An 18,694-nucleotide genomic window follows, 5' to 3' on the forward strand; every position below is an offset into this window, starting at 1 on the left:
TAATGCATGAATATATCTTAGTCATCTTTAGGTCTATCACCTTGAATGGTTCTTCCTGTATAAGCGCATCCATGGCTACCACAGTCATGAGTCGTGGTTGTCCAGTCATGGGATCATCAACATGCTCCAGACACACACTCAGGAACCCCCTTCCCCATCCTGAAAGTGCACGGCCAGTCCCTAGTGCTCCCAGGGAGTAGTGGGCTCGAGAGGGGAGTGCATTATCACTCTGGGAAGTCCTCAGAGAGCCCTGCTGCAGCAGCTGGGGGCGATTCAGGCCGCGAACCCCTCCATCAGCCCCGTCTTTATCAATGTCCAGGCTCTTGGTGCGCCCAGCTTGCTCCTTAGCTCCTCTCCTGCTCTGTTCATCTTCCTCCCCACTCTCCAAGTTGTCCTTCCTCTCCTGCTCCTCCCCCTGTGACACCATGCAGGATCCACCAAGATCAAGAGTAAAGAGGTCATTAAACTTTGAGCAGGAAGTAGCCAGATATACTTTGTGTGCAAATACGCGAGTGGCACCACCATGCAGAAGAAAAAGAACATCTGTACACAGTGGCTGGCAGAAAAGGGAATCTGGGCCTTCGCCATCTGTGGGAGGGGGGTCTGGGATGCCCACGATGGGGCGAGGTGGGCGGGGAGGCAGGAAGGGGGCCTGGAGGAGAGGCCTCTGGACCCTTTTCAGGTGGGACTTCCAGAACTGCAGGTGACGACGGGAGATGAGGGCGGCTCGGATGGCATTGTCAAAAACATCTTTGACTCCAAACTGGGCAACGATGCTGGTCTCAAAGTAAGGAATCCCAAGTTCCTTTGCCACTTCATGGCCTCTCTCCGGGGGAAGGATATCAGTAGGTTTGATCGGTCTGTGGGACAGGAAGAGATAATGATGTAAAAGAAGGCCGTGTTTGCAAGTAAAAAAAGAAGTACAAGAAAACAGGAAGTGAGTATCTTTTATACAATTTGCACAAAGCAATACTGTGATGTCTTCATCTCAGTACACATTTTAAGATCTAACTTGACTTTAGTGATATGATGGAACAATTGGGATGGAAGTTAATTATCTAAATTACTCACAGCCAAACAATGGTTACAAAGCTTATACTTATCTAGATTTACTGGAGCAATCACACACGCAACCCTCACTTAAAAAAACTTCAGTGGCGCATTTCAAATATATGAATATGCGTGTTAATGCCGGATGAAGAAGGCTTCTCACTTGGCTAGTGGTCGTCGTGCACGGTTAACTGCATCCAGGTCGGCATAGCGCAGATCCAGCTGGCAGCCAACCAGAATGATGGGTGTCCGGGGACAAAAGTGCTTGATCTCCGGGAACCACATGGTGCGTACATGGCGCAGGGAATTGGGATTTGCCAGAGAGAAGCAAAGCACAACAACATCAGACCTAAAGGAGAGGGAGAGAAAGAAGTATTGATTTCCTGTACTTACATACTAATATAGATAAGGTGGGACCGAAAAGGCAGAAGAGAGCTGATTTGTTGTGAGTCAGAGATGTCAGCAGGGAGAAGACATATGGTCTTTGATGGAGTAAAGGGAACAGAGAAGAGAGAAAGAGAAAAGGGGGTCAATCCTGAGTCACTCAAAATCTTGTCAGTTTTTGTTAAAATATGTGATATGTTTATGAAGGAAGCTTGTTCATCTACTGCTAGCTGGGGTCGCAAGAGTGTGTGTGTGTGTGTGTGTGTGTGTGTGTGTGTGTGTGTGTGTGTGTGTGTGTGTGTGTGTGTGTGTGTGTGTGTGTGTGTGTGTGTGTCTCTGGACTGGTGATCGGGGAGGCCAATCTCTCTCTCTCTCTCTCTTACATAAATATCCCTAAGCCCTCCAAGGCTACATGGACCGCAAAAAGAAGGCTAAGAATAGATCAGGATACACACACAGACACACACACACACAAATTCATTTCCTCAACCAATGTGTTTGAGCAGGCAGACAGCACTTGCAGCTGTTATCTGGTGCTGTTTTCTCCATGGCATGTTTGTGCATGTGTCTCTAGTTAATGTTAATTAAAGCTCTGTGACAGTGAGATGGATTTATTTAGAACCATTACAATGCTGACAGTTGAGATTCTAAAACTCCTAAATCATTTACTTCTTAAAACAACACAACACAGGGCTTTTGACCCCTGCAGCGCCAGGCCTATTTTGCATTGCATCACTTACGTAACTTGTGTGCAACAAAAACCATCATTGATAGCCTGCAGATATTGAAGTGTGTCTTCCTGTTTTTTATATTTATCAGGCATGCTGTATGCACAAGACGATCTGAGGTGCTAAACAATATCCTGAACTTGACACCATCAATACACACTACTTAAGCACTGTTTGCATTGGGCAGGTAAAATACCTGTTCTACAGCACACACGGCCTACATATGGAGTATACAAAAGCTTAATATTTCGCCATAATATTGTTTATTATCTTTTTTACTTTAATGACTTTACTTTTAAATCAGCTAACATTTCTAAAAATTACATTCTTTCAAATTTCACCTCTTTTTTGTGTTGTCAGAACGAGTTTTTCTAAATCTTAAAAAAAGGAGCATCTTTGGAGAGGTTTTATAAAACAAATTAAGTTGCATTACAAAAATGACAAGTTGAATTAATTATGAAGGCACACAGTACAAAGTCACTCTTGTTTTTGAAATTGCAGATGAAGGTTCCATAGTTAAAATTAACTCTCACTAATGTAATCTCGGAAAATCTCCTATTCCCAAGGACATTATATACAAAACCAAAGCATTACATCACCACACACACACACACACACACACACACACACACACACACACACACACACACACACACACACACACACACACACACACACACACACACACACACACACACACACACACACACACACACACACACACACACACACACACACACACACACACACACACACACACACACACACACACAGTATTCATCACTTCAGGAGACATTACATTGACTTACATGCATTTCCTGGAGACTTATCCTAACCTTAACCATAACCAACACATGCCTAACCCTAACCCTAACCCTAATCCTAATCCTAAACCTAACCAAGTCTTCACCCTAAACTTAATGATTCCCCTCATGGGGACCTCCAATTTGTCCCCATAAGGGTGGCGAGTCCCCACATGTGACTGTGTAAACAGATTTAAGTCCCCACAAGTACAGTAATGCTAGGCCACACACACACACACACACACACACACACACACACACACACACACACACACACACACACACACACACACACACACACACACACACACACACACACACACACACACACACACACACACACACACACACACACACACACACACACACACACACACACACACACACACAGGAATGCACATTAGCACTTTGTCAAGGGATCGTTATAATGGCTTAGTGTGTTTGAGGTCATGTTACGTGTTCGTGCTTTTGTTCACGTGGTCAAATGATTTTTTTCCAGCCACTGCCATAGTTTGTGCCTCTACGTGAGCATAAAATTGTTCGTTAAGAGCCCCTGAAGGCTTTAAACCTGTCCAGTATTGACCTATCTTTCGAAAGCACCTATTTGAATGCCTTAAAAATTAGTACTAGAATTACCCATTAGTTCTGCTGCTTTGCACCGCAGAGCTTTTTTCAAGTTCAACCTGCAGGTCAACGCAGATTACCTACAAATTGTAATTATGTATATGGCGTGTTTATGCCTTCTACAATCTGGATAGGATAACTGGTTTGGAATAGCATTGGATGTTTATTTCACTGAAGATGTGTATTTATACTGAATGTAGGTTTGTCTGAATGAGAAAGCGCATGTAAGTCAAATGATAAGGCAAACAGGTTAACATTACTACCACCAATAACTTACCACCCCAACTAATGCATAATAAATAACTCCACCAGTGGCTTGTTTTACAGCTCATTAATGCATGCATGCATGTTAGTGGTGTATCCAAACTACAAAGGTCATCAGCTGTCAGGTTATATAAGAAACATTTGTCTGGACACAGAGACACAAGCACAGATGTTACATATAATCAGATCTCCTGTATAGATTGAATGGGTCTCGTGCAAACATTTGTATAAGTTTTCCAACACAGCCTGGCATGACAACCCTCATCAGTCACTGAATCTGTGACAGTATGATAAAAACAGCCTTCACGAATGCTTAAAAGTGCAATATGCAAGTGTTTTACTTATTAAGTTAAGCAACAGAATTAGACACATTCTAAACACATTTATGCCGACTGAAAACATTGTTTCAGATGGGCTTAAATTAGATTTGACTGACTGTTTTTAGGCTGATTTGATAGGCTTTGTTTCCTAGCTAGAGTGTTGTTAACGTAAAAAAGCATGTGACAGTCTAGGTATTGTCTAACAATGTGATGTTTTGAGTATAGATATCAACAAAAGGCTACAGAGCGGAGGAAGGTGTGGAGAGGGTTAAGGTGCAGCATGGGTATACAGGAGACTAATGATGGGAGTTGAGTTACGCAGTGATGAGCGAGGTGGGATGAGATAAAGGAGTTTAGGGGCAGGCTGGAGGAGGAGGAAGAGGAGGAGGAAGAGCACGATGCCTGGAGCTGCAGACTCCAGGGAGGCAAGCAGGCAGGCTGAAAACAGCTGAGCTGGCACTGTGTCTTTATCAGCTGACTGCAGGCTGACAAAGCATACAGGACATGTAGACAGACACGCACACACATCAAAACAGAGGCAGATCACTGTGAAAAAGTACAGAAACTGAAAGGTGGGAGAACACAATAGAGGGGAGGGAATTTGAGCCAAAAACTGAACATGCAACCTTCAAATGCGCAAAGTCACCCTCTGTCACGCAGATGCACCCGCCAAAGGCGACATGACATGTTACACAAAGTGCTTCCACCCACCCTTGACAGAACTCACAGATTGCACATTGTGATTTACATGCATGTGTGTGGATGTTGGATGTCTGGTAATGGCTTCTGACTATCTAAGAGACACATTCATTTATGAAGGGTAGCTTAAAATAGATACAATGGAATCGTACATGGGTGAAATTAAGAAACCAAAAAATGTGTTTCACTTTACTTTATAAATATGTTTTAATGCCTCAGCAATGTAGAACTAATGTATAAAATGTATCTTCACTTTTCAATGTCACTGTCATGTGGTCCAGCTTGGTCTCTTTCGTTGGGATTAGTTTTTGCTGATTTTGCTTTGGGAATAAGTACTTTGCATTAGATGCCAATAAAAGCGATTTCATGAAAGGACAGGGAGTAAGAGGATAGAGCGATGATCCAATCATGTCTGGTGGAGGAAGGATGTAACAGATTGAGGGCAGAGTTCAAGCGTGGCAGCTGGATAACACGTAACTTTTGGGTAAGTAAATGTTATGTGGGCATGTTTACGTAGGTGTGATGGATTAGATCCGGTCTCATTGTAACTTACTTGCGCAACAATTAATTTGGTCAAATAGTGGCCAAAGGAAATTGTGTATATGCCTCACAAAGTCTTCAGCCAAGACAAAACTATATTTTCGAACATGTTTCAAGGTGGTCAATTAGATTCTCGATGCTAAAATGTTTGAAAATGTTTTTGTATCCGCTCACCTGCCATAGGCAAATCTTCTGTCTTTGTGATGATCCCCAAATGTGTCCCACAGCCTCAGGGACACACTGACTTCATCCACTACATCACGAGATCTCTCCAACACCTGCAAACACAGACACATATCCCTGTTAGCTGGTCAAAAGGTTTTCACTTCATTGTGGTGTTGGAGTTTTTAGAGGAAATTAAGTAATTATGCAAGCCCTTTGAAAGAAAGAAAAACTATGTACAATGTCGAACTGCATTGTAATCTTTTTCAAGTTGGATTTAGAAGGCCTTAAAAGAGATGCATTTAACTGTGATAGAAATGCAATAAACACAATTAGCCACAGCACCAGGTCAAAATGTGTGCCAGAGTTTGTCTATATGTGATTTTTTCCATACTGTGTTTGGCTGTGTGTTCATGTGTGTGTGCGCACCCACCTCCTGGCATACACGGTACTGGTCGATGGCCCAGACGGTTGGCACGTGGGTGGCAAGCAGCTGATACTGTGTGAGGGTGGCATTGCAGGCCCGGGCACAGATTAGCCTGGTCTTGCCTACTGCATTATCCCCTACCACCACACATTTTATGGTTTCCACATTGGGCCGCTCATAGTCTGTGTCTATATCCATGGAGAGGGCCCTGGAGAGTAGGAAAAAAAAGACAGAGAGAAAGAAAAGAGGTTAATTCAATATTCATGGTCAATTAAAATCTCATTGATCACGAATCCCAGGAGGAATCACACACATTGCATTTCGGCACAGTGTTTTTAACAATTTTGCAGTGCAGCACAGAGAAGCTTTGTTAAGGCTCTAAGCCCCCATAGCTGTACTGACCAGTGTACGGAAGCTTCTGCCAAACTCCTCAAAGAACACAAGGTTTACAGGCTGAGGAATAGAGGGACTGCAGAGCTATTTCTGTAACAGCACTGAGAGGGAGAAAGACAAAAAAGAGAGAGACATCCCTTGAGCTCACTGTCCTTTCCTCTTTTTGTCAGTATTTCCATCTATCTATTCTGGATGGCATCCAATGCATCCAAAAAAAAAAAGGATTCTAATAGTTATGGATGCCCATCATCCGTTGGGGTAAACTACATTTACAGTAAGCAGAGAACCTGTCAACAGACTTAACCATAACACAAGACATAAGTGGTTATGGGGCAATCAGCTCAACTGACTTCCTGTTTTAAAACCATATAACCCTGTGAAGCTTATCAAAATCCCCTTTCTATAAACTGCTTACAAACATTTCTGACATGTCAAAACACGTTGTTAATACCCATTTAAAAAAAAGATCCTGGAAGAATCTGCTGTATTGCATAACCAGACCACCCCCCCAACACACACGGACACAAACACACACAGTAAGACCTGTAGCCAGCTAATCAGTCCATCCATTCTTGCAACTTGTTCAAAGACCCACCCCAAGGCTCCATAAATAGAGCATCTGAAACATTCATAAAGGCCTTCACTTGCTATTCCATTGACGTGCAACACTTAAGTCCGGCACCGACAGACACCAGCAGCTAAAAATGGCATCCATTCATAATAGGACACATGAGCCATGTGTGCATCCAGCTTAACAGCCTTGACCTGCTGTCAATGTCACTATAGACCTCAGACCACGTAATGCTAATGCTGCAATAGAGAACATATTTCTACCACAGAGACCTCAGGCAATGATTTCCCTTGTTAACAACAACAAAAACATATTTCCTGTGAAAAGTACCGGTAGTCCCAATTATGTCAGAACAGAGACCCTACCTTTGTCTATGTGAGCTGAAGAAAAGTGTCTGTCAAGTTTGCCGTTTCCTGAATGGTCCATATGGAACAGAAAAAACAGTGCCTTTTTATAAATACTCTTTTTCCCTTGCCCCCTGCCTAGCTGCAACACCTTCAGAGACACAAACTGCAGGAGTAAAAAGATAGAAGAAGCAATACAAAGTTACCACAACCTTGCACTTATCCAACAGCTATCTGCCGGACGGTCACCGCAAATGTAGCAGGCTGTAATGCTGCACTAGGACAGCAGCCAAAGGATGAAGGGTATGAGGTATGAATCCTGACATAATACATAAATGGTTCAGCAACATCCACAATATGTAGTAAAGGGGGAGGACGCACAGTATTAATCCTAGCACTTCCAATGCAACAGTAGATCAGCAAAAGGGATTGCAAATAGAGACAAGGCAGGATGGGGATTATTAGAGTCTTAGAGAGAAAGAGAGGGACTGTCAACCCAGCATTAGAATCAGTCAGTCATGCCACTGGGATCAAAGAGCAAGAGCGACAATAACCAAGGCTGCCCAGGGGGAAATATTACAGCTTTTCCTGCTGTTGCTGCTGATGCTGCTTCTCTCTAATGTGTGGCTCTCTAACAGAAAGATAAAAGAGACCAGAGGACAGTTTAACATTCTACTGACCCGAGGGAGTCTGGAAGTCAGTACGCATATGAGCATGTGAGTGTGTGTGTGTACGTGTGTGTGCATGCATGTATGTGTGTTCGGGTAATGAGCTTAGGGCCGGTCTGTGAGGCATGGAATGATGTGAGCAGTGATGTAACCAGGAGGCGGCGTTGGTGGTGTGGAGAGTTTCTCGGGGGGATCAACAGTTCCAAGCTCCCAGATATCATCCTCCATCTGAGGCTACGCATCGGGCTTCGAGCGAGAGTGTGGTCATGCATCGGTCAACTACCATAACACAATTATTTTGTTGCACATCACTGCACCTAAAATATATGCACCTCCTCTCAGGTTTATATTTAATTGGTTGGAACTTTCACAAGCTTTCAACAATGTTTGTTAATTGCCTGACTGAAGGATGAGCAGGAGTCTGTGAGAGCCATGCAGCTCAGAGGAGTGGAAAGAGAAGCTGCAAAGCTCAGGTTTCATTTTTAGCCAAGGACCTATAGTAAACTGTACACAGACGTCTAGACTTCACCTGCTGGCCAGTGTCAGTTTCCCGACAAGGCAGCACAGCAAGGGAAAAATATTGTTGGCATGTAAAATCATATTATGCGCGTGAAGAAAGGATGAGTTTCTGTCCCAGTTTTTTGAATGTATTTCTGACTCTCATAGTGACATATTGATGGGTGTAGGCAAGACCACAGTGCTAGAAACGCTGTGACAGGAACTCAAACACCCACTCAACACACATACGCCGACCTTCTGGTTTAATCTGGATTGTCACAAATTGAGTCAGTGTCTTTGTGCAAGTGTGTGTTTGGAGCAGGAGGACCAGACAGACAAAGAAGCTCATGCATCATTTGGATACTGTGCGTCCCAGTACGGCTTTGCTTTAAGGCCAGAGGGGGTTTCATAGGGAGATGGCTTGCAGCTCTACTTCCTTGCACAGTTCCTGTCATCTTTACTTTTAGCAACACTTCCCTTATATTAATATTTTCATTCATCCTTCTGTTTGTCTAGCTCTGTATGCTTAGATCCCAGACGTGCCCACTAAACCACACCAAGTCATGCCATCCTCTCTCCTTTTGGACATTTGTATATCCATCTATCTATCTATTACCTCAATCTTTTCTGGATAGCCATCAAGGAGCAACATTAAGCAGACAGCTGCCCCACATCCGGTTTTCTTCCCCCTCTGTCTGCTTTCCTCTGTTATGTAACACCTTTACTGATCCACTAGCAGCCACCGCTCATCCTAAAGCCCTCCACCGCCCCCATCCGCCTTTTTTCTCCTCTTCCTGGGGTCAAGAGTTCATACCATCAACCTGACTGATCCGCCTGCCTCTCTGCTCCCTCCAGCCTGCCTTGCAAAATAAATGACCCCAATAACCCACTTTATACATGGGCTAACACTTGTGCCCTCACACAGAGCTATGGGGTTTACACTATCATAGGCTTGACTGCATAGTCAAAGTGTCCATGTGTAATTGTTGGAAGAAACGATGGCTATATGTGCAGTCATGTGTGGAACCTAATTCTTCTATTTTTTTTAAACAAAAGTCTGCTAACATGAGGGAAAATGCTTACTCATTTGCACTTCTGTATGATTTTAGGTGAGCATGGGGAGTGAACATGTGGGTGTGTTATGTGGGGGTTTGCCACAGGCGCAGCTTGCACAGACTAGTTATATAATGTGGTCTGTAGCCTCTGCTTGGCTCCCTGGATGGCTGACAACAGGAGACGTCAGACTCACACACACCAGCGCAGACATGCATACACACATGCATGTCGGCATGTATTTGCCTAACCCACTACAGATGGTACTGCATGGCCCGTAGCAGGCGGCAATATGTACACATCAATCCTAATGAATGAGAGGGTCTTTGGGAGCAGCATGTCAGCCTGCTTGAGAAAGCCATCCTCCTCTCTGTTCACTGCTGCGATAAAGTTTTGTATACACAGGATGGCTCCTCTTGATGCCCTCATTTCCTTTATCCCTCCCCATCTTCCTCCTCCATTGTCTGTATTTTCCACCTACTCTTTCTCTCTCTCTCTCTCTCTCTCTCTCTCTCTCTCTCTCTCTCTCTCTCTCTCTCTCTCTCTCTCTCTCTGTGTCTCAATTTTTTTCTCTTTTTCTTTTACGCCCTTTTTTTTCATTATCTACTTCGATCCATGCAATTTCTTAGTTTAATATCTACCATATTCTTTATTTTTCCAATCGTATCTCCCACTTTTTCTCACATTCTTCATATTTTCTTCTCTACTTTTTACCAATGCTGTACGCTCCATGTAATAACATACTGGATTCAGAACAGGACATGCGCATAAAGCATAACATATACACACAACTGCATGGTCTATTGCCCTGTTTACCTTTTTCTACAGCCTGATACAGGGATCAGGACATTCAAGGCAGCCATAAAATGCTGGTGGACTATTCCATGTGGGCCTGTCAGTGCTGCACTGTTATCTCAAAGCTGTTGACACAGCATTGGGCATAGGGCCTAACCAGGACAATAAATAGCTCTGTCCCAGATCCATCTGACGTTATACACAATGACAGCCCCGATCACTAATTCATTAACACTAGTAGTTATAGAAGGTCTAAAACCAAAACTAAAACATTATTTGTACCAGAATGTGGAAAGAATATAGTAATGCTTAAAATGTAATGGTTGTTATTTTTAACAAAAGGATGGCAAATAAAAGGTATATTTTATGGAAATAAGTGCATTGGCCTAAAGACAAAGATTGGACAATATGCAAGGCAGGTGTGCCAAATTGTTTATGCAACCACATCCTACAGATATGATTAATTGCTTAATGAATATAAAGTCTGATAACCACCTTGTAGAATATTATTACTTTATCTATATCCAGGTACTGTAAAAGTGAAAGGCTTCTTCACCAGCCACAGGCCCCTGCGTAACACAATCTGTCTGATGACGTCATGGCCACAGGATAAGGATTACAGTGTGTGTGTGTGTGTGTGTGTGTGTGTGTGTGTGTGTGTGTGTGTGTGTGTGTGTGTGTGTGTGTGCATGTATTCATGCGCGTGCGTTCGCGAGTGCAGATGCTTTCTTTCAAACTGAACGTTATCTTTTGTCCTGATTTTTCACATTTATCCTCTTCTTGCTGTTCCTGGGCTGAAGCATCACTTCAATCATCAATGAAAGGCACCTCGTGCGCTGCCTTGTCCCGCAGCCATTCATAACCACCTGGCTCATTCATATTTTTTTGGGAAACCGATTCATCAAATCAGACAATATATTTGGCATCCTTGTGTGGAGAAATAAAAAGCAGCCTATACTTCACTTGGCATCCAGCGCCGTGGCAAATAAGCATTTTACACATATCTATGTTGTAAAAGGCAGGTTGATTTCAGCCTACATCCCAAATTATGCGGTTCTTGCGTAATGTGCCAAGCCCATCCGCTGCACTACAACAAGCGTGGGTTAAAAAGTAATACTTACCATCGTTGCAACTCGTTGCTTAAATAATGTTATACATGTCAATATAAGAGCCCTTGAGACTATTACAGAGACTTTATAGAGGGGATTAAAATCCCACTACGTTCGATGAAGTCACACTGAATGAAATAGACCTACAGCAAATGATTTTTGTATCTTTAGAGATAAGGACATTACAAGCTGTGTGTGGATTGCATTGTGCACATCGAGAATCGCATTGGGAGCATGTGACCCAGTATTTCTGCAGGAGGGGTGCCTACCTTCCGACGGTTCCGGAGTTGACCCACATGCCACTCTGCTGAGGGATTAGCCGGTCTGTGAAACCGGACAAATACACGTGGAGAATGCAGAGGTGGTCGCAGGGGTCCAGCTGTTTGTCACAGAGCTCATATAAATGCAGGACCTCTGCCCTGTAACATCCTCTACCTTTCACTTCCCCTCGCTGCCTCTGTAATCCAGCGTCTCTCAGACCTCAGCAAATACACACTCGCTGCTGCAGACCTGATAAGATGCTGTAGTTATTTATAATCGTAGCGCTTTGTACAAAACAAATGTAAACATGACCGGACTAAATATATGTCTGGTCTGAGTCACCTCCTTTTCTGTTGTTGTTTCCCCAGCTGATTTCCTCAGACTCACGCCTCCAAGGACTACGCGTCATGACACAAGTAGCCCTGCTCATCTTGTGTTGTGTTCAGGTGCTATCAGAAAAAATACTTTTCGGGTACAATGCCGCCCCTAAATCCTCCCTAGTGTAATAGACCCCATCGACACACAGCCGTGGTATTCTGGAGTAGAATATAAATCATATAAAACATGAATGGTGAGAAAATCTTATCTAAAAAATGATTGTGCATTCATTTCGATACAAATCTACCCCTAGCGTCTAAATGTACTTTTGTATTGTCAGTTTTGCTGTGCTGTGTGACTTGGCGCTGAAGACAGACACCAAGTAGCTTTCTTTGACATAAATATCACTCGACAAAAGTTTTTGAACAAAAAAAGTTAGATTGAAGATTTAAGGCATTGGATGTTGGAGCTGAAAATGACCACTTAAACGTATCATAAGAGATTAGGACACAGGAGCCAATCCTATCCTTCAGAAATTATAGTATCCCCGCCCCGAAACTTTGCTCTTTCCGTCCTGTTAACTCAATACATGCTGCAAAGCAAGTTGCCTTTTCTTAGTGGAGCATTCACATCCACCGCTGTGCTGGTTGTAGATTCTGTCATTATTATGTCTCATTATGTTTTAAAAGAAGGATTGCAACCATTTACCAAAAAAAGAATAGCCTACAAATAAAATAAAACATTTTGGACAACTTTAAATAGCCATCATATTGAAGACATTAATGGCATTCTCTTTGAATCTTTGCTCTTTAATGTTTGTCATCGTCAATCCCAACTTTAATACAGATACATATTCAATTGTGTAGTTATGTGTCAAGGCCAGTGGCGAAAACATTTCTTCTATGGTTATTCTGGGTGTGCAGGCATAGCAACTAGCTACCACACATAGCAACACTTGTGTGTTGCAACAAAAGCCAATGCAGGAGCCAAGAGAAAAGGCATATCATGGATTGCTGTGGATAATACACAGCCTTCTCTACCCTTCATATTTTTCCAAGATCTCGATATCTGGGAATTCATTTCTGGAATGTTAAGCTGTACCAGAGGAAAAATGCTGCCATGTTGCCAGGAGGTGAAAATACATCACTATTCTGCACCCAAAACAATTTTCACTTTCAACTTTTGTAAATGTGATGTTATCCAGCTGAAGACCTTGCCCGGGCATGTTTTTAGGACAGAAAACTTCACCTGAGTCATCTGCCTTTCATTATAGCCATGCCTGGAATTTGAGATTAGATGTGGATTTTAGAATTTGATTGCATTAGATCTAATTCATTTTTGATAGTTTTCCTTTCATTACTGTGGAAGACTGAAGACAGCCATCTACTGGTAGAATTTGATACTGACCTCTGAATCAAAGGTATAAGCACTTTGCTAGAATATGTCAGTGTTGTCGCTCAGGGCCAATGCACCAATAGACTACATCTTTGTGACAGATCTAGCATCAATAAGCAGTGGTAGACAGACTATAGGCATGCAGTGCAACATGTTATTGAAGCAGAATAAGGCCATAGCAAACCACAAACCACAAACCTACTACTGCTCCGTAATCTATCCCCACATTTCATAGAGGAGTGTTTTTGTGTGTTTTTTGCTAAAGCATACATGCATAACAAAGAATCAACAACACGATAAAGTGAACAAAAGTTCAAATTTGCAACCGAGTGGAGATATATTTTTTTATATCTATTTGTCCAGTGTTGTCTTCAAGCCCTGAGAAAGCTCTGGCCCCTGACCTGGCTGGCATGGCCAGAATGAAACAGCATGAAAGATGGGCTGGAATGCTGCTGAGGAAAGCAGGGGTTCAACAGCGCTGGCACTGAGAGGGCTTAGAAATGGGGAGAGGCGGCCCCTTTGTTGGAGAGGTAGACTTGGGAGAGAACTCTCAAGCATTAGTCTGATCTTATGTCTGGCCTTTCCAGCTACAGTACTACAAAAAGGACTGAGTGGCTTTGTTTACGAGCTTTATCGCTCTTTTATTAACTGTGTGGGAAGTCTACTCCCATTGCTTTTACACTTTGGTGAGATTAAAGTTGGGAGAATGAGCTGAGATCATTCTTTGGCATAACTACCTCAACAAGGAGTGTCCTGCTGCTTGGACAAATATTCAGTTGAGTCTGCAGTATATTCATCGCCATCCAATGTTCCTCAAGTCTTTTGGAAAGATTGAATTATTTTAATTCGATGAAAACATTTGCTTCCAGTTCAGTAAATAACAAGGTGGTTTCCTGATTCCCTTCTGAAATAATTGTATATTATCTCTGTGAATGCTTTTTCCCATTATGCCATCCATGAGCCATCATTTAAAATATGTGACACCTGTTCTAACAGAACTATTGCAGTTGATCAGTAAAATGTTCTACTTGTTTACATTATGGAGACAGTTAATAACTTTTGGCTCAGATGGATTGATTTCAGATGACATCATGAGTTTTTTGCTATATTAACAAAGGTAAGGTTCGATACACAACATTAGGGGAATTAGTAAAGTATCAAACAAATTTGCTATGTAAATATAGTGGAGTTATGCCATCCAGAGCATAGAATGCATGTGTTACGTGAGTCTTTCTCGCTGCACTGCACTTGTGTTACCGCTGATAACTGTTCCCAACCAGCTTTCAACTCTGTTGCAGTTGTTTGCACTGCTAGCACTGATAACTGAGAGGCATTGCCTCAATAATGGATGTGCTCTGAATTCCTATAGAGAAGTATTAAGCAATGGATATCAGGTATCATTTTAATGGCCGTAGAGCACTTTGAAATAAAACTCTTCCCCTCATCTCATTCCCTCTTGTCCACTCCTCCACTGACCCTAAACTCACCCCTACAGCTCGCCCAAATACCCAACAGGCCTGCACACCCCCTGCCTCAGCACTGTACTGGAACTGTTCTAAAGCTGTCAAAACACCCAGCTTCTCACACTACCCACGTCCACAGAGACTTTGCCTTAAATACACACAGCCCCAAGCACTATAAAACAAACACACATGTACACGCAAACACAAATGCACAAACAATCCACAAACATATACATGAAGCCCTGTACACTAATATAAGTAGGTCAGAGTTGCAGTGGGTCTTCCCAACAGGCCCCCCCCCAGCACCATGATACTGATAACAGTATCAGAGATTCAATTCTACCTGCATTCCGGACACACACACACACACACACACACACACACACACACACACACACACACACACACACACACACACACACACACACACACACACACACACACACACACACACACACACACACACACACACACACACACACACACACACACACACAATAGTATCACATCATTTGGTTTGAGGTCAAAGGTGTGCGATGGAATGACTCGAGGCTAAATAAACCAGCCTTGGGAAATCTGGCATTCCTAAATGAGCAGTTATATAAGAACATGGAAGACTGACAAATACACAGAAACCCAAATCTATTCAATCTATGACCCACACTTTCACGTGGAGAGGTGGCTGAGATGTGGTGCTGTAAATCTGCCCCCTGGCATGAAACAGAGTGTTTTGTAACAGCCGGCCTATTTGGCGACGGGTGATGGCCATGTTAGAGTGTGAGTTTAAGTAAAAACATTCAACATTAGATAAGGCCTGAGAGAAGGTCCAGAAGGAGACAGACGGACAGAGTGCATGTGTGAGAGGCAGGGATTGTTTACTCTCTAAGTTATCAGTAGATTGTCTTATCTACAGTTGGAAAACTCCATGTTTGTGAGCAGCTGTTGCTGCCTCATTATATCCTAACAGACAATTATTACTCCATTGCTTACAACAGAAAAAAAAACATTACAATGGATTAAAAGGCTACAGCAAATTAGTCAGGATCTTTTGAAAGTAATAATTTCTTACATTTGTTTGTTTTTAGTGGAAATTGTATGCATACCTTACATTTTATTTGTTGTTAAAACAAAGTCCATTTGAAAACCTCTTTATGCATGCTTAATGTATGTCATTATAAAAAGGCTATTAATGACCAGGTTACTAACCCTTGTGTTTTGTTGGTATTGCCTTTAGTATCTTTTCTTACTGGAAGACCAAAGACTGTAAAACATTTCAAAATCAACACATCTGCCAAAAGAAAGTTGTTTAATTTTACAAATGTTAGTATTTTTTTTTCTCTAACATCCGTAATAAGTTATTACTTTCATCCACAAACTCTGCAACATTTGAAAAAAGGAGGAAATAAATCGATTATTAATTGTAAAGGTGGGTTTGATGTGCAGGCAATTGTAATATTGCATCAGCTATGCCCTCAAAACATATCATGGATTCAAAGAAAAATATTTATGAGGTACATTATTTAACAAAAAACTAGAAGAAAAAGAGCATAACACTTTATGGTGACATACCATGCAAACAATTTTATGACGGTCAGTTTGTGAGTCTGTGTTTACTGACTTTAATACTGAGGTAACAGCAGGTCAAGTCTGTGCTGGTGATGATGGGCCATGATGGTGGGATATGTCGGGAATGTGAAGTGACTTGAGCTCCTGGAGCTGGATACAAGTGGGAATGGCTGAGCCTAAGTAAGGGAAGCTTGGAGCGGGGAATGAGTGTGTGTGTGTGTGTGTGTGTGTCTGTGTGTGTGTTTGTGTGTGTGTGTGTGTGTGTGTGTGTGTGTGTGTGTGTGTGTGTGTGTGTGTGTGTGTGTGTGTGTGTGTGTGTGTGTGTGTGTGTGTGTGTGTGTGTGTGTGTGTGTGTGTGTGTGTGTGTGTGTGTGTGTGTGTGTGTTGCTCTGTGTTTAACTGCACGCTGTCCATCTGAGAATAAACAGACCTCTGATTATGATATTAATGCCAACTTAAATGTTTCCCTGTGAGATGCCTGGCTTTCACAAAGCAGTGACAGGGGTGAAAAGGACAGTGCTGCATATTCCTCAGTGTTCACAACTAGCTGCCCTCAGACTGCCCATTTAGAGTCATGTGGCATTTGGCATGCCAAACCACCACCAACAACATCATATCTGCCACCATCAGCCTTCATGTTGCTACGGTATCCTAGAAAGGGCCTCAAGCAGCATGGTCGGAGACAGCTCTGAGTGCTTAGAAGGAAATATTTTGGTGAAAATGTCCGGTGATCCTGAAAATTGTTTTGCTTGTTAGTGTCATTCTTGCCTGTAATTTTAAGCCTGTTTCATCCAAAATCACAGCTTAAGAGAAGAGAGTGCCTGTCGATACACATGGTGAACAGGGAGTTTGGAGAGGTTCAAGGGTTTAGTAGATACTGAAAATTCTTCAGTGGAACAAAAATGATAAAGACCAACTGTGCATAACGCAGACATAATACACTCTGCATTCTGACTTGAGGCTGCACAGGCATGTCATGTAATTCCAAAGTTCATGTATAGACAAATGCAGACATATACACACAGACAAGTCTTGACATGACTGATTCCTGGTTTTGCCTTAAATTAATCATATATGCAAGCACAAATAAAAAGGCTCACCCACTAACAACACAATTGATAACACATACAGGTGCAAACAAAGTCATGTGGCATTTGACATGCCAAACCACCACCAACAACATCCTATCTGCCACCATCAGCCTTCATGTTGCTACGGTATCCTAGAAAGGGCCTCAAGCAGCATGGTCGGAGACAGCTCTGAGTGCTTAGAAGGAAATATTTTGGTGAAAATGTCCAGTGATCCTGAAAATTGTTTTGCTTGTTAGTGTCATTCTTGCCTGTAATTTTAAGCCTGTTTCATCCAAAATCACAGCTTAAGAGAAGAGAGTGCCTGTCGATACACATGTTGAACAGGGAGTTTGGAGAGGTTCAAGGGTTTAGTAGATACTAAAAATTCTTCAGTGGAACAAAAATGATAAAGACAAACTGTGCATAACGCAGACATAATACACTCTGCATTCTGACTTGAGGCTGCACAGGCATGTCATGTAATTCCAAAGTTCATGTATAGACAAATGCAGACATATACACACAGACAAGTCTTGACATGACTGACTCCTGGTTTTGCATTAAATTAATCATATATGCAAGCACAAATAAAAAGGCTCACCCACTAACAACACAATTGATAACACATACAGGTGCAAATAAAGTAATGTGGCATTTGGCATGCCAAACCACCACCAACAACATCATATCTGCCACCATCAGCCTTCATGTTGCTACGGTATCCTAGATAGGGCTTCAAGCAGCATGGTCGGAGACAGCTCTGAGTGCTTAGAAGGAAATATTTTTGGTGAAAATGTCCAGTGATCCTGAAAATTGTTTTGCTTGTTAGTGTCATTCTTGCCTGTAATTTTAAGCCTGTTTCATCCAAAATCACAGCTTAAGACAAGAGAGTGCCTGTCGATACACATGGTGAACAGGGAGTTTGGAGAGGTTCAAGGGTTTAGATACTCTAAATTCTTGAGTGGCACAAACATGATAAAGACAAACTGTGAATAACGCAGACATAATACACTCTGCATTCTGACTTGAGACTGCACAGGCATGTCATGTAATTCCAAAGTTCATGTATAGACAAATGCAGACATATACACACAGACAAGTCTTGACATGACTGACTCCTGGTTTTGCATTAAATTAATCATATATGCAAGCACGAATAAAAAGGCTCACCCACTAACAACACAATTGA

General features: G+C 42.4%; 1 protein-coding gene across 4 annotated transcripts in view; it reads right to left on the reverse strand.

Annotated features, from left to right (window-relative positions):
* rhobtb4 (Rho related BTB domain containing 4) overlaps positions 1 to 18,694 on the reverse strand; it is a 43,007-nt gene that overhangs the window by 11,914 nt on the left and 12,399 nt on the right. For 3 of the 4 annotated variants that reach the window (XM_079688860.1, XM_079688861.1, XM_079688862.1), the window contains exons 3-6: positions 6,008 to 6,209; positions 5,587 to 5,690; positions 1,214 to 1,399; positions 41 to 860 (exon numbers count right to left, since the gene is read on the reverse strand). In XM_079688860.1, the coding sequence (XP_079544986.1) occupies positions 41 to 860; positions 1,214 to 1,399; positions 5,587 to 5,690; positions 6,008 to 6,199 (1,302 nt within the window). In that variant the 5' untranslated portion in view covers positions 6,200 to 6,209. Of the gene's footprint in view, positions 1 to 40; positions 861 to 1,213; positions 1,400 to 5,586; positions 5,691 to 6,007; positions 6,210 to 11,701; positions 12,080 to 18,694 lie in introns of those variants that run through there. The other variant, XM_079688859.1, reaches the window with a different exon arrangement.

The sequence above is a fragment of the Notothenia rossii genome, assembly GCF_949606895.1.
Source record: "Notothenia rossii genome assembly, chromosome: 6".
Lineage (NCBI taxonomy): Eukaryota > Metazoa > Chordata > Actinopteri > Perciformes > Nototheniidae > Notothenia > Notothenia rossii.